The sequence below is a fragment of the Cyprinodon tularosa genome, unplaced genomic scaffold (genome assembly GCF_016077235.1).
Source record: "Cyprinodon tularosa strain WSP-4 unplaced genomic scaffold, ASM1607723v1 ctg772, whole genome shotgun sequence".
In the NCBI taxonomy this organism is placed as follows: domain Eukaryota; kingdom Metazoa; phylum Chordata; class Actinopteri; order Cyprinodontiformes; family Cyprinodontidae; genus Cyprinodon; species Cyprinodon tularosa.
Window position 1 is genome coordinate 124862 of NW_024039532.1, and position 17511 is coordinate 142372.

The window sequence follows — 17511 nt, forward strand, 5'->3', positions numbered from 1 at the left end:
TTGCCATCTACACATGTGTTCTTCATTACATCTTGTATGACAGTCAAAACACTGAAACACATGTAGAAAAATACACCAAAACAGTAAATGGGAACCATGCAATAAAGATTTTTTTCTGTTTATTAATGTAATAACTAAAAAGATGAGCTGCCTTGATTCATTATTTGTCATGGATTTGTTCCTTTTCATAAATAAATGCAAAGCCGATTGAAAACAGTAGAGGGTGCAAGAGCATGCAGCAAAAAAACAGCAGCTTGCAAACAGTTCTTTCAATATGAGAATCAACTTTCCAGTGTTTGTCTAACACAAACATGCACTGGATGAATGTTAACATTTATCTTTTCAGATGGAGAGAAGCAGAACAATTATTCCAACAAACTGGAAAGTCAAGCTGCAAGAAGCAGAGCTTTTTGAGTGAGATAACAGAGGGGAAGTCACAGCGATGGTGATTCCAGGAGTGCATTTCTCACAGTTTCTGCCACAGAAAGAGCAGATGTCCAGGTCACGAAGACTATCTGCATTGTATGTTCTTACAGTTTTCCTTGCTAAAAGATATAACAAAATAATGGTATCGTTAGAAGACTTTGAAATCAAGGATAAAATGAGAAACAGCTTTGGTAATACGATTATCTGCAGTCACACTCACTTGGTTCATAGTAGTCATAAACCTGCAGCACCCCATCCTTTACACGGGCCACTTTAGAGTTTCTTAGAAAAGGAAATTTATAGCAAATCTCTTCCTTGGTGACCTATAAATGATACAAGAATGTTGTCTCTACAATGTAACACACCAATAGGACATAACATCATCAATGCTTGAAAGTGAAGTGCATGAAAATTATCCCAAGTATCCCAAGGCCTCTGTTGCTGGCTGTGTATGATTAATTATGTATCACATTATGGCTCTTGGACATCTTCACACCAAAACAAAGATACATGAAGACCTTTGGTTCTTGGTCAGCCATAGAATCTCCTCCTAGATAGACCTCCAGCAGGCATCCTGATTTTCATGGTTTTGCTTCTGTTTAAGTTTTATCTTTGAGTTTTCATTGGTTTTATTTCCATTTTGTGATGTACTGGTTTTTTTTAATTGTATTTGAGTTCTTAGGTATTCCTTTTTTTTTTTTGCCATCTGTTGCCCTCCTGTGTCAGTCTCCTTTTCCCTCACTCCTTTCTAGACTCCTCTGTTCACACCTGCTCCCAATCTGCTGATTAGCCTGGTCTTTGTTTCTCTCTGCCATATATGCACCTCATGCTTAGTCGCTGTTGCTGGTTTGTCATCATTGCATCCCCTTAAAGTGAGTTTTCCTGGTTTTTCTGTATTATTATGGATTTTGAGGATTAATGTTTTGGGATTTTTGCTTCTGTTGGCCTTAGGGTAATTAAATCTGCAAGTAACCACCTTCAGTGTCTGCAATTGGAACCCTGTCAAACCTCCACCAAACTTGACACTGATGAGTTACTTGAGCCTCCTTGAACTCACACATAATTTCTACTAATACTCTCCAATTATCTATATTTAGTGCAGCCGTTACCTTTTTATGCTCCTTTCTTTAGTCCTCATACAGGTTTTTGCCCAGTTTTAATGTTTAAGTATTACACGTTTTTGCAATGTTATCTTTCTATGTGTGTTTGATTAGTTCTCTCCAGACAAAGTTACTGTTAACCTTTTTCATAGCTTAGAAGGAACACTTGACTTCCATTAAAAAATAAGTTTTTAACTATTTCCACCATTTTTTTTTACTATTTCCACCATTGCTACATTTAATGCAGTCAAACATCCACTTTCACCTCAGCCGACTTGTTCAGGTGGATTTATTAGTGCAAATTTAGAGAGTGAAAGCAGTTGCCAACTTTTTTTCACCGTTTAACGCAGCATCCTGAACTTGACTACATTGTTTTTCAAAGGAGTAGTATGTTAATTGAATTGAATTATTATTGAATTATTGAATTAGACATGTTTAATTAAACCTGGATCAGTCTTTATGTGCTTCGACATTTGGCCTTGCATAAAATATATAAACTAATCTACACACAATGAAATCAAACTTCTTTTGTTTTTAAGAAAAATAATCATCTGCTGAACTTTTGCAGCATCAAATGCATTTTTTATGAGTTTTAAATATATTACACACAGTATATTACATGCAGTCTAAGCCACTAAATATACAGACTTCAGGACTTACAGAATCCAGGTACAGTATGACACCTTCAGGTGTTCTGTCCACTTTCATAATGGAAGTATCAGAGATCGCATCTTCAGGAGCAAGAATGAAACCACTTAGTATCCCCACATCCAATATAGCCATACCTGTACGATCTATTGGCTGATTTTCCTTCAACCTATGAAAAAACACATATGAAAATACACTAGCTTTATACAAATTATACAAATTCTATCAGCATTGTGTATTGTAGAGGTTACCTTGTGCATACAGACAACATTACACCACCGGGCTCCCTTTTATAGAGATTAACATCTAATGTGAAGGCATCATCATCTGGTATTGGCTTGGTGTTGTGTGTGCTGTTCACGTTGTAAAAGATGTTCAGCTGGATGGAATCATGGAATTAGAAAAAAATAGATAAAAAAAGTAAAGATGCTATCCTTTTTAGTTCCCTTTTATCTAGGTCTGCAGACCAGATGTTAGCTGCTCAGTGTTGGTCATCATAGCTAAATTTGCATGTGTTGTTTTGATTCCAGGTTTTTAATGTGAGACATGCTCAGACATTGATCATTCACAGCTGCTGCTTTTAATTTATTCTGATCATGTTTCTGTGTTTAAACAGTCTGTCAGGAGAGCCAGACATAATGGAGGGAGGAAAACACTACTGTTGTTCTGCAGCTGTTTAACTCTAAGATCAGTTTCATATGATAATTTCAGCGATAACTGTTTTAATGAAAACAGCAAACGTTACCTGAAATATGGCAAACCCTCTTCCTTCCATGAAAATATTCAAAGGTAGTTCATTGTCAGGGTTAATCTGATGATATTGAAATAGATGAAAAAAGAAACAACAGTTTAGCTTTTTAAATGCATATGCACAATAGAAATCCAAGGTTTAGATACAGTTGTCATTGGCATGAATGCTATATTAAACAGTTTTTCTAGAAAAATACTGTTTTAGTCATCCCTATACACAGAATCGTGCACAGGTCTTGATTGATTGAGTTTATTGATCTCACAGGGGAGAAATGTACTTGTTACATCAGCTCAAATAGTCCATGGAAAAGAAGAAGTTGCCAAAGGCAGAAAAAGGTGCATGGGATATATACAGTATATATAGTGCATCCTCATATGACAGCTTTTTTTATTTTATTTATTTAAAATATTATTTTATTTCGATCTGAACTCAAGCATACATAAACTAAGTCAATACACCGTTGTAGAGCAAAAGATTTTGGCATGATTAAGCCCCTTTTATCCCTTTAATCATAAATGCTTTTCCTGTCACTTTTGGAGACAAAGCTTATGTAAACATTACAGTTTTGAATATCAATATTCAAATAATATATACATTAATATGCCCCACCAAGTCACATGCTGATTGGGAAATTAAGCCATTTGATTTAGTTATATTAGAGAAGAGCTGCATGGAAAAGTTATCATACCCCTCGACATCTTGGTTTAGGTATTTCTGAATTAGAGTATGTTTTGTTTAGAAACAAAATGCATTAAATTAACTGAAGTTAGCAGCTCTTGTATGGTGTATGAGTTAAGTTAAAAATGGTAGATCTAAGTAATTAATTACATTTAAAGAGCAAAATCATTTCATGACAAGGATGAGTGGAAACTTTTGATTACTTATAGGACATGTGAAGCAAAATATTTGTTAACAAGAGTTATATATGCTCATTTGTTACCTCTTGGCTTTGATAAACCCGATAGTTAGTTGAGTTAATGTTAAATAACATTGCAGTTGAAGATGACGGCGACGATACGTTAAACCTTAGGTTGATGGCATTTGCGCCACTGAATGCAGCGTAATAAGAAAGGGCCTGGAGGGCAATTACTGTGTCCTGCAGAAAATAGAAGAAAAAAAAAAACTAAAAACACCTGAGTTTTTTCTCTAACTGCCATAAAAGAGAGGTAATCAATTAAATACAACTTTCTTAAACCTGTTCTCACCTGAGTCGTTCCAAATCCACCTAGATGGTTCCTCTGAGTACTCAACCACTTCATGAGTGGGATACCTTCAAGGAAGTTGCCGCGCATAAACCGAGCGAGCAGCACATACGAGGCCATCTCAATCTGTGCTGAACTTTGCCGCTGGTTGTTGGATAGCAAGGCTTCAGAGATTGTCCACATCATCACACCATCTTAGGAGAAAATGGAAATGTGATCTCAACACCTACAGTTTTCCAGGATATTTTTAATACTTGATATGTTTAAACACATTTTAAGTCACCTTTCTTATCAGCTCTCCGGTTAAGCTCTGAGAGCACTTCTTCCAGAACAGGACTGTTGGCCAGAGCTAGAGCATAAGCCACCAAACACAGACTGTAGTTGCTGACCACACCACTGGACACTTTACTCTCCAGGTATCTTAGACCCAGAGAAATTTCATCTGCATACATTTCCTTCACACAAAAACAACACAAATGAGTGTCATTATTGGTAAAAATAAAGTCTAAGTTTTCTCTAATGTATTTGGTCATTTTAAATAACACAAATCCCCAATGACTTACAGAATGGTCCCTGTCCTCCAGAAATGCCACAAGTACATAAGCAGTGAGAGCCTCTGGGCTATCATCTGGCCCCTCTTGCATGTTGGTGTGGATAATCTTGCCAACCTCAGTAAACTCTCCTTGGGAACCTTGATGTTTCAAGAGCCAGGCTGTGGCCTTAGTTAAGACTGTATGATCTATCAACATGTAGGACTGAGCCTGGAGGAAGCATCGCAGCACAAAGGCTGTCAGCCTGGTTCATAAACACAAAGCATAGATAAACTATAGGAAGACATCGTAAAAAAAATTATGTCATTATTGGAAATGTATTATTTTAAAATGTAAAGAAATCATGGCCTACCAGATGCTACCTGACATGTCACTTTTTCCAAAAGCACTGAATGAACCGTCATCTCTTTGGTAAGAGAGTTGTTTCTCATAACCTATGGCAAAGAAACCTTGAACAAAACTATCCATAACTGCATAAATGCAAACATTTATTGAAGCTAAACATTTATAAGGAATCCAAATAAATTAAAGCTTTGAAACCTAAAGCGTAACTCATTTCAGAATAAACTTTTTTGCAGATAAACATTAGTAACCTGGCCAATGGGCATTTTTATTTGTGTGACACAACTTTATCTTCAAAATTTCTTAAAGTCAGTCTAATTTCTTAATTTATAAAATGTTTTCAAGGATGTCAGAACAACTGGGAGAAAACTCACATAAAGCAAAATCACAAAGCATTGAAACTGTACGTTTTGTTTTGTTGATCAAACTGTTTATCTATCTATCTATCTATCTATCTATCTATCTATCTATCTATCTATCTAATTTATGCATCATTTACCTGAATCAGACTGCTCTTAATATAGGTGAATCATGTATTAAGTGCAAATAGATGTGTGGTATTGTTATTCCATGACACAAATCGAGTTGCGATCTAATTTACCTTCTATCATGTAGCTAAGAGCTTTGCTGCGTATCCCTGCATCATCCTGGGCTGACTTCTCCAGGTACTGGAGAAAATAGAGACTCGGAGCAAAGCGGATCATGTTCTGCTCTCCACACCCCGTAGGAAGCTGAACCAAAGAATCCAAATGTTCCATTGATAATGCCAAGATATCACCTGTTTGAAGATGAGATGAAAAGCATAGAAAAATTGTTCAAAATAATAAGGATGTTTTTAGAAGATAACCTCAGTATAAAAAAAAATATATATATATATATATATATATATAAGTATATATATATATATATATATATATACATATATAAGTATACATATGTATATATATATACGAGGGCCGTTCAATGCCCCTGGCCCACTTCCAGATGTTTGATTGAGCTGAAATTTTGCATGTGAAGTATTTTAAATCTCTATAGATTAAATAGCAAATTACAGCTCTGAACTAATTGTGGTTTCTGATTTACTGGTGTTGAAACCGAGTCAAGTCTGAGTTTTTGCATTTGAAAGGACGCACACAACGGGACACTTTTGATCAAATGAAAGTAACTTATATTGATAATGTCCCATAATAACCTTGTAAAACATTTTGCAAGGTCATATAACAGGCATCATCACCATAAGTTACTTTAATTTCATCAGAGGTGTGAGTCCTTTCCAATAGAAAAACCAGATGACTGCTTGACACTCAATAGGCTCCATTTCAGACTTTACTCAGTTCAAACACCTGCAAGTCAGAAACCACAAAAAGTTCGGAGCTGCAATTTGATACTTAATCTATAGAGATTGGAATAATGTCACATGCAAAATTTCAGCTTGATCAAACATCTGGAACTGTGTCAGGGTCATGACAAAACAGTTGACAAAACACTTCCTCTCTGCTGTAGAGCCTGGCCTCCCTACTTTAATGTCACTAAAATATTTAATGCTGTATCCCCTTACAGCATTAAAATTAAACATTATTTATTTAAAGTGAAGACATTTTTAGTTACTTTGGAGAAAAGTGAGTGATGAGAAGTAAGCAAAGGCTGTGAGATTTGAAGAGGGAAGAATGAAAAACCTGGAAGAAGATAAAAAAAAACAAAAGGCCCCTAAAAATGCAAATGCTGAAGAAAGAGTGAAAATGGGGAGAATGCTGAAAACATAAGTGGTGAACATTGCAGTTAAAGGGAAACAAAGAAGAAAAGTGATGAAGGAGAACAGGAAGACAGAGTTGAGGATTCAGACCACCTGCTATTTGTTTATTCTTAGTATAAATTCTAGTGTAGTTTTGTTTTCTTAGTAAGTCGTTTTGCTGCAAAGTACTCCTAAACACAATGTCCTGTATCAAGTTTAGCTTTATTTATGTTTTGTAGAGTTCATAGATTCGTATAATAGATTTCTTATGTATTTTGATGAAGAGCCTGAGCCTTGCCCTTCCATTTCGAGTGTTTTATATCTGCCAAGGGCGTTGAGTTATGTTGATTTTGGAAAAATTCCAACTGGATTAGGGGACAAAATTAGATTATCATAACAATTCTACTTATTCAACTCTAACTACAATGAAAAACTGTTGAATGTACACAGAACTAATTATAGACTTACCAACTAGTGCTATATGAGCCCTCTGGCTTCCTGGTACTAGATTAGATGGAAAAGAGAAGGAAACGGACGTAGAAGAGTTCAGATGCCTTGGTGCCACTTCCAGGAACAGAGTGTGAGAGAAGGTCTGTTCAACTCCTCTATTCTATAGGATTATACACAGTTTATGGTTTTCATTGGACTGATGAAATGCCACATTGTAACTTTTACTTTTGCATCAATAGTAAACAGAAAAATGTTTGTTCTTTGCAGCCTTTCGCTTTCACAAGTCGTACCTTCACCAATATTGTTCTAACAAGACTATCTGAAGACTCTGCAGACACAGCGTCCACAGATACTTCTATCTCGCCAACAACCACGGCCCTGATAGGGAATAAGACTGAGGCAGACTTATGACTCCTCAGGTTAAGTGGTTGGGCATTGATGACGGATGCTCCCCTGCGCTCCATTAGAGGAAACTGAAAAGCCTCACTCTGTGCTACCAACACAATCACCTACAAGAAAAAGATAGAGCATTAAAAAAAAAAAGAAACGCAACCAACAGACACTAAACCCAGGCTTGTTTTCTTGGATTGGTCTGTCAAAGATATAAAGAATATGTGTCCATGGCTCCAAAAATGCTTTCAGCCTACCTCAATGTCTTGCTCTAAATGGTTGATGACGTTTACTTCCAGCACAAAGTCCTCCCCTATGATGATTTGTGACGGTGCAACAAGGGACAGAGAGAAATCTTTGGATATGGTCAGCTACGAGTATTCGGACCAACGACACAAACAGAAGAATTAATAGAATTGAACTTGGGTGAACTCAGGTACAAATGATGAAATTTGTGTTTTTATTACCTTTTCTGGGACAGGAGTGAAACCCAAACCAAACTTTTCTGACATTACCAGCGCTACAGCTCCTAAAGAGCTGATACCATCAGGTACTGTTATTTTCCCAGTGGTCCAGCTTTTATCACTAAAAGACATAATAACATTACCTGTACTGTTGTTTTTCTACCACATTCTCTGCTCCTATAAGTCCTGTTAAGCTCTTACCTGACATTTCTGTCCAACCAAAGCAGAGATTCAGCAAACTCCGCCCAGTGCCTCCAGTATTGTAAAATTAACCCGTTGTTTTTATGTGCACCTTCAGGAAGCAAGACCAGAGAGAAGAAATGAAAATGACATCCTGTCTATGAGAAAGAATTTTAAATACTGGTATGTAATAAAATGTCTATTGTAAATAACTTTAGTATGTATGCAGATAAATTCTTACCAGTTTTAGCAGCATCTGTTTGGCTTTTCATAAACAATCTTGCATTGGTCACCGTCTTCGGATTACATCTCTGCAAGAACTAAGAAATATTACTAATCTTACCTTTTACGACAATGTATCTAAAACTATAAAAACTTATGCAAGCCCTGAAGGGTAAGTGAGAAAAAATCAAAATAAGAAAAGTTCTATTTTTTTTTTTTCCTGCCTTGAAAGGCAATTGAAAAAAAAATAAAATAAATTGATTTTAAGTCTTTGTAATACTTTACTTTGCCACTAGAGGGACTTGAGTAAAACCATTGCCCTTCACTGGTGGCTGTCCTTTTTTTCTCTCTCTACCAGCAAACAGCCCAGAAAAAATTATTTGGTGTAGATTTCTAAAAATGTTTTTATTCTCCACCAACAGCAAAAAATAACTTATATCAGCAGGTGTTAGTTACATAAACCAATTTTTTTTTTTTTTTGGTGGTTTAAGCCAATTTATACGCTAGTCTCATACACTAGTTGTTTTTATCGACCCCGTAACAGTTAGCTTCAGCTAGAACCTATTGGATCTAGGCCTCTAGTATCCAATGGTGGGCAACTGACAGTTAAATAGTGTTATTGAAAGCGTTAACTAAGAGTGGTCAGCGTGAACAGTGTCATGGGTTATTACTTTTGCATAAGAAATTATTTTTACATTAACCCAAGATTTTTCTAAATCACACAATGGTTTAAGTTGCTGAGAATAATTGCTTCAAATCAGGCTTCTGCCACGGATTCCAAATGACTTAAGGTCTGCACAGCAATAGCTGAGAAATAAGTTCATCACGAGAAGCAAAGTTCTTTGAAATGATATCAACTTATTTCATTCATATGAACTTAAGAACAGTGCTTCTGTGAATTCCTCATAGATCCTTACTACTGCAGCGTATGTTCTATTGTAACCAAGAATGGTTCAGATTTATGATCTACAACACAGCATGTATTAGAGACATCAAAAATCAAAGTTCATCTGAATCAGCACAGGAACAGAATGATAGGAGCCTCAAACACAGTGGAACCAAATAATTCCACTGTTGATGGGGAGTATGTTTAGGATTCCAGAGCTCCTCAAAACAATAATTACTGTAGCTGGATGATAATAAAAGCAATGTTTTTGTGTCCTTTTCTCAGGAGATAAAGGTATCACCATATGAGCAAGTTGAACTGTTTATTACAGAAGTTATACTTTACTATAGAATGCTTTGAAGTGACTTAAAGTGCTTTTGAACTGGTCATGCTATGAGAATATAGACGCTTTCCTGAGACTTTTAACAACTGGATTGTCCTGTCTGCAACCTGCTGCATAAAAATACTAACTTCTTAACAGCTTAACACTATTCAACCCTAAAGTTGTTTCTGCATTGCTTGTGTCAGTGCTTATGAAATACACACGATCTCTGGCTTACAATCACCAAACTTTTTTTTATTTAATAATTTATTCTTCACACCATACAGGTCACCAGATACCTTTGTTTTCTTTATATGGTGCTATTAATCCCATTCAGGCTCTGAAGCAAAAAAACGGAACAGTTTCCATCTGCTAGAACAAGAAGTCACCTCCCAACAAAGCAGTCAGATATGTTACATTCAGGTGAGCTGCTCTGACGATCCCCCTACATTATCTTGGAGTAACAGTATTACAAAGGGCTGGGATAACTAGAGACAATTCTTTGTAATCAAAATGAAAAAAGCCTTAAGCAAACACTGTGAAAGTAACTTAATCAGAAAGTTTGAAAGTAGGTCAGATTTCAGATTTCTCTTTCTGTCCACTCAACAATTTGAAATGGCCTCAATGTTACTTCTTGGTTTTGACCCCAGCATTAAACTATTTTTAACCTTTTAATTTAATGCAAAACCAAAGTGTCCTTCTACCTTTTCAGCTCTTTGATCCAGATCAGACTGCAGGGCATCATTTTCCATCGCTGTGACTGTTATTCCTACTTGAAACCTGGATTCACTGGCAGTCACAGTCAGCGATACCTGCTCACCTGGTTTGGCCCACTTACTGCTCCAGTTTAGGGTTACCTGGGAAAACGAAGTAAACATTCCATCACCAGCACTTTGAGAAAGAGTACTGTTTTGTATTTTACTTAAATAATAATAATAATAATATTAAAGGAACATATTTTCACACATGGTTGTACTGTTGGATAGAAATGTAGGTTGTGTCACTGGTAATTTCCCCATCTGAGGTGTTATAGTAGACCATGACACAGGCCTCAGGGTACCAGGAAAGCTCTGGCGTGAGAGCAATGGACGAAGAAAAGCTTTTAGTCCCAGCAGCTACCATCTGACCTTTAGAGAACACCTAGAATTACAACAAGATAAAAGAGGCATCATATTTCATGGAACCAATCACAAACTATCCTGACTTCTTTGTTCCCAGTTCAAAACGCACAGTGCCTGGCTAAAGAATTGACACCCCAGTTTCACATTCTGACTATTTTCTACCAAAAATCTTTGTGTATTTTATCAGGATTTCTTATAATATCCAAATAACAATATCACATAAATATTCTTTTGAAATAGAATATACATGGTTTTAAACATTTCTTACAAACCAAAATGAGCAGTTTTAGGTGAATTGAATACAATACCCAAAAACATCAAAAATCTATTGAACAGGGAAATACAGGCATTTCTGTAATGTATATTATAAGTCACTATAAGTGCAGCAGTTATATAAAGGCTTTACAGGCTTGTCTTACAAGCTAAAATAAAACGATAGCATTGATCAGAGGAGAAGCTAGTAGAGCCATGGTAAGTAATGAGGAGCTGCAAAGATGCGCTGCTCAGGTGGAGGATTACGTCTGCAGAGACACTCTATTATGGAGGATAAATACTGAAGGAAGAAGATGGTCTCTTCAGATAACTCTTAAGCTCAAAACACATTGTATTACCAAAGCACAAAGTTTTGGTCTAGAGAGAAGGTTAACTTTCCTTCTATATAGTGACCATTTTTATAAAGCCAGAGCTACAGTCAAATTGTTGATATAAAACTAGGGTATTAGCTTAATGGGAAGACAAGAAATGTAAGGTTTGAAATTATCGTAATATAATTGAATAAGTGCAAGTAATTTGTCTCACCAGTGCATTCGTAATGGTATTAATGGAAACCTTAAGAAAAGTCCAATAGGTATAAACACTTTTGCATTTCACTGTATGTCTGATTACATGCTATTACCATTAAATAAATAGGTAGATTTGGTGTACTTAATGCAATATTTGACAAGTTTCATCATACCACAAAATGGAGTTTCTCCAGTTTGATGGTACTCTCCACATTAAGCCGAAGTGGCAATCCAACCTGAGAGTTAATGAGATAAACCAAAAAAATATAATCTCTGATGTAATGTTAAGGCATCAATAGTACAAAATGTGTTTAAATGACCTGTGTGGGAAATCTGTTGACAGAGCGGATTTGAACATATGAGCCAGTAGGAGAGGAGTAGTTGGTGTACACCGTCAGGGTCTCCACAATGGACTGGAATTGAGCCTGAGGATAACGGTAGCAAGGAAGTTAAATTTATCTGCTCTTTTAGCTGACAAACATCGTTTTCAGAATCTGAAGCATTAAAAATGGCAAAATATTAATTTTCCTGTTTGGCCCAGTTTTATGAACTATGACTTATAGTACTCACCTGTAAGTAGAGCATCTCTACTCGATCTTGTAATTTAAACTGGATGAGTACATTGCCATTCTCAGGCACAGGCAGAGTTAGACTCATGGTTGTTGAGTTTATTGAAGAGGTTTTCTGTGTGATCTGAACCACAGCAGAGTGCTTCAAATCCAACGAGCTGAGAGACTTTCTGTCATATCTGACAATCCGAAGCTGAGGAATGCAAGGGAAGAATAATATGCAGGGGTTTCAAATACTAATTATAATAAATTCCTTTATTGTTCCACATTGGGGAAATTAACTCTCTGCATTTTGAGCCATCCCCTTGGGGAGCAGTGGGCTGTCATTTTTCGGCACCCAGGGAGTAGAGTGGGGTTAAGGTTTTTGCTCAGGAACCCAGGGTGAAGGCGTTGCGGATCGAACCGGGTTCTTGCAACCTTCTCAGAGCACAAGCACACTGCTCTAACCACTAGGCCTACACCCCCTACAACAGTTTAAACAGTGATGATATGTAATTTCAGAAATGAGTCAACTTACATTTGCTGAGAAGTTTAGGGATGGCTTTAAAGTTGATGGGAAGTTGAGAAACATGAGCTGGAATTTGTTTTGCAATATATGGACTTCCATGGTTTTGTCCACGGTATGTCCTGCAGCCACAGCAACAGAAACAAAAATGCTGTATTAATGCAACAGAATTGTATTAAAATTAAAGCTTAAAACGAAATGTACCTGTGGAGTTATCATTGATCTGGGCAGCAATGTATAGAACGTGACTTCTATTGCTAGTTGCTGAGGAGGAGTACAGAGACTGAAGGTGATCTCTGCTGAATAAAAACTGTGCTGACCCATAGATCTGAAAGGGGTGCAGTAAATATATCATTTTCTGAACTTCCATTGGTTTACATTTAACTTTGCATAGATGATAATCAGTTAAAATCACACCTGCTTGGTTTGGGTCTGCAGAGATGGAGAGGTTCTGTTGCTTATAAAAGGCTTCAGGGTAACAACTAATGTGCCACGAACAGGTTGTCCATCAGGATAACTAAAATAAAAAAAAAAATCACTTATTAGGAGCACTCATTCAATTGCTTGTGATTGGCTTATTCCCTACTTATGTAGGGAATAAGCCAATCACACTGGAGCAAATCTGTGTATTAAGACATGGATACACAGAGAAAATAACATGCTTAAGTGAAAAACAAACATGAAAATGGAAAAAAAAGGGTATTTAGGTGCATTTATATGGAATTTCTACTGGGAGTTTAAGCACAACCATGTTACAATTTCATTTCTGATATGCAAAAGTCTTATGAAGATTCCTTGTTAATATCAGATAACAGGTAGATGGATTTGTGTAAAAAGCGTGGCACAGGTAGTCCAAGCAACCTGTTAGTATGTGGAACACTATGTTGAGGGTAGAGCTATGGCCCCTGTGGCCCCCACTTCCAGGTGACTTGTTGTTAGCGTGTGGATGTAATTCACCACATCAGACAAAAGCAGTTCCCCTTTAGAACAGAGGATGGCAGCAGTGATACTCTAGAGTAGAACGTCAGAACTAATTACACATGTTATGTTTTACTAGATTGACCATACAATGACGACAACAATATAGTACTTAATTGTTCACATCAACATACTAACAATAAAGACAAATATAGACAAATATAGAATTCCTGCTCTTTTTAGAGTTGTTTCTTTGTCTTTTCTCTGTATACGTTATGAGTCTCTGCAGCCATCTAGGAGTCTTTCAGATATAACCAGAAAGCATATATGTACACTGGAAACAATTAAAATCTAGATCAGTCATTCTTTCTTAGAATAAGTGCATTTGTTTTTAGATTGAGGAGGTAAAAGATACATTTTGACAATGGAACAAGATAATTTACACTTAAAATAAGAAAACACAATTGCATTGTCTTATTTCAAGCGCATGTTATCTAACTATCTTACTTTAAGAGTACAATACTCATTCCATTTGCAGATCATCTTATTTACCAGCTTAAATTAAGGGTAAATACTAGTGTTGCACCGATACCAGTATCGGGTGGGGCCCCGATCCAGCACTGGTGGCATCGGTATCGGCGAGTACCAACAAATAGGGCACCGATACCATTTTGAGAGCCAAAAATGTATTCAACTATTGTCACCCATTCCAGGTAGGCAATAAAAAATTCTACTGGATTCACTTTGTATTTCTCCAAAGCAGGGAAGATTAAACAAACATCACCCGGCATAGCGTGTCTAAGTTTCTTAATATTCAAATTGCCGAATTCATACTTTTAGGTAAACAACATTAAAGCATGGATCCAAACCGGCCTTGTGTAAACTACAGAGGCTCTTGGTTGTGTTAGTGGATGAGGGTGTTTTTCTGGGCCCACTTTGAGTCCTTTCATACAAGCTGAGTATTGCTTAAACACTACAGCTAACCTGATTGTCAGATAATGCAACGAATACTGTCATTTTAGAAACTGTGATATGCAGAAAAAGCCCACTTCCATGCTGCCTAGACTCAGTATGAACAGAACCGACAGTTTCTAAGACAATTCTAACAGAATGCAATGCAAAAAAACATTGGGAAGAAACCTCAAGCTGATGCTGAAACAGAGTTTAAAGAGCAACCGATGACATAACAATATTTGTTCCAAATAAACTCACAGTGCTCTCACTGATCCAGAGATGTTATCACCAAGAAGGACTCGAGAGGATGTTTTTACCATCACATCAAATGGACGAGGCTGCGCATCTGTCAGACATGAGATTAGGAAAGTTACACGTCTGATATGTTCACTGTTTTTAACAGATGTGCTCACCTGTGTTTGTTGAAAATATTCTTTTGAATGGGTAAACATGTTCTCTATGTTGAAACTAAAATTATTCTACATTTTTTCATCATTGAAAGTTCTGAAACTAATGGTATTTCCATTATAATAATGTAAAAATAGCAGTCAGATCAATGTTTAAATCTGTATTTAACTTTTCATTTCTGTTGTTTTTCTCAGCAATTGTGTGTCATAAATCCAAAATAAGTTACATTTAAAAACATGTTGACATTCTAACATTGTCTCTCCTCTGCTTTCCACTAGTTGATGCAGAAATTGCACGATGTTGCCTTTCTTCATTTTACAATCAATAATTTAGGTTAGTTAAAAAGTAAAAAAACTAAAATAAGTTAAATTAAATTGATTAAAAAACACTTTGAATGTTGTCAAAAGTATAATTGGTGATTTTAACAAGTAATATTGTAATAGGAAGAGTCATTACCGTGATGCTCAACAACGAAGGATTTCTCATCCGTTATTCCCTGTAAGCATGAAAAAGGGCACATTTTTTTTTATTTTTGAGCACAATACTTTAATGCAGTAGAGTAAAGCTAAAAAAAAGACTTAATTTCTTAACTGCTGAACTGTTGAAAAAAAAAAATATATATATATGTATATATCTAAATCCTGTCAGACTCTGCATCACATTAATAACACCAAACAAATATACTGCATATTTGCACCATGTATATTAATGCTCGGAACTTCCATACCATAATAATGTGTTTTTATTGCATCATATTTTTTCTCCCACTCTGTTTTCATTTGATCACAGCTGCACTTTATGGAAAGGAAATGTTCATATACGGTCTGAAAAGCTGCACTTAAGTAAATTTTGTTTTGTGTACACTCTGTGTTTACAAAATGACAATAAAAGTTGTCTAAATCATTTGAGTTTTCAAGCCTACATTCACTGTTGTTGTGATCACCCACTGCCCGAGATGAGAGGACTGGGGTAAAGTAAATTCTTTGAAGACAATCCCGAAATTCCCAGAGGAGCTCCAGTCATCAACAGGTTTCCCCCTGGGATCCTATGGGACAAAGGAACATTCCACAAGCTTCCCACCTGACTGAAAACTGTTTTTTTTTTTTTTTTTCTGGAGATCGGAAAACTTACCAGTAGTGAAATTCCCACTTTGCCTGTGTATGGTTTATTATCCAGATGGAAAGAGACCACCCTGACTTTGACAGTGTCCCCAAGCTCATAGCTTGATCTGTCAGTTTGTATGAAGGAGGTAACCGTCCGCAGGTTGAAGAGGAGGGTAGTAGTGTTTGTAAAAATGAGGCGATTCTCCCTGTAACCCCACACTGTTAAGTTTAATAGCGAATTTTGTGGTAAGGAGCCAGGAAACTGTAAAATTGTTCAGAAAAACAAAATCAAACTTATCATTTAGAGGATTTTGCTTATTTTGACTTGGGGAATGAAATAAAATAAAGTAAAAAGTAACCCTCACAGGTGGAAGTATGAGGACAAAGGTGGCACCTTCAACGAGACACAATTTTAGTTTTCACTTCTCATTTAAAAAAGTTATAGACAATGCAAACTTGAGTTTGTAAAACTGTAGTGTCACCTCCTTGGAAGTCCTCTGTTTTGGTTACTGTAGTGTTTCCATGTGCCAACTCAGCTGTGAAATTACCAGGGAAGTCGGTAAAAACCGTGACAGCAAAGGAAGTGGGTACACCAGCATGGAGGACCTCTGGACCAGAGATCAAAAACAGTGGTGAACCAAAACTGAAAGAAGAAAAATGTATTTATGAAACATGCTGACTTTAATGGCAATAAAACTGAATTCAGAATCAACAAAGCTACTCACTTGTGTGTATCTTGGGTGAAGCCAGAAACAGCAAAAGATAGAAGGAGGGTCCAGATTCTTTTCATGTTGCCGATGTCGATCTCATTTACAATTTCAACTTCAGTTTCTCTTTCCCTAACTGTGTTTAAGAAAACCCGTCTGACCTTCCGAGGGACACCGCTTCAACACCTGCCCCAACGCTCACCACAAGTCACACTCATGTTGTTGCACAACGATTCTTTGACAAACTGACAGGCAGACCGGGATGTCCTCATATTGTTAGTTCCTTTGCCCAGAGGGACATGTCTCATGTTTCTGGCCATTCATACTGTTGCCTAAACCTTACTTCATGAATAATCCATGTCAGACACCATGAATGTATTAAAACACACAGCTTTCTACAAGATATGTGTCACGACACCTTCTTTTGGTGAGTTATGTCTGGATATAGTAAATATTTATGTCACCACAAACTCACCTCTCTTTTGTCCCTTCTAAAGCCATGAGCTTCATGGTATCATGTTGAGACTCTTCAAGATCAAAATTAGTAAATAATTGTTATGTTGAATAAAAAATATACATAATTTAATATAAAACAATGAAATGTGGGAATGCCCAATATTAAGCAGTATTGCTATCAATTCAATTATTTTTCCTAGCAGAGGTAAATCATCCTCACAGCATGATGATGCCACCATGTTTCATAGTAATGAATTCATGACAATCTGCAGCTTTTATTTTCAGCCACATATCGCATTTTCCAGGTAGCCAGAATTTGATT

The 17511-nt window shown here is 36.5% G+C and overlaps 1 protein-coding gene across 2 annotated transcripts; it reads right to left on the reverse strand.

The window, feature by feature from the left end:
• Window positions 1-106: 106 nt before the first annotated feature.
• LOC119773624 (CD109 antigen-like) lies at window positions 107-16993 on the reverse strand. 2 transcript variants are annotated; one of them, XM_038270685.1, is made up of 32 exons: window positions 16752-16993; window positions 16509-16669; window positions 16392-16420; window positions 16055-16288; window positions 15846-15968; window positions 15380-15419; window positions 14774-14861; window positions 13061-13160; window positions 12848-12971; window positions 12656-12765; window positions 12140-12331; window positions 11890-11994; window positions 11743-11805; window positions 10633-10806; window positions 10371-10523; window positions 8478-8547; window positions 8258-8348; window positions 8060-8177; window positions 7850-7963; window positions 7493-7711; window positions 7221-7362; window positions 5622-5798; window positions 5031-5112; window positions 4691-4922; window positions 4411-4582; window positions 4131-4321; window positions 3866-4021; window positions 2920-2985; window positions 2426-2553; window positions 2187-2343; window positions 647-749; window positions 107-545 (listed from the first exon to the last, which is right to left on the reverse strand). In XM_038270685.1, exons 1-32 carry the CDS (start codon window positions 16814-16816, stop codon window positions 343-345), a joined length of 4182 nt encoding a protein of 1393 aa, XP_038126613.1. In that variant the 5' UTR covers window positions 16817-16993; the 3' UTR covers window positions 107-342. The 2 variants fall into 2 exon arrangements, with proteins under 2 accessions (XP_038126613.1, XP_038126612.1); XM_038270684.1 differs by having other exon boundaries at window positions 8478-8556.
• Between the last annotated feature and the right edge of the window lie 518 nt (window positions 16994-17511).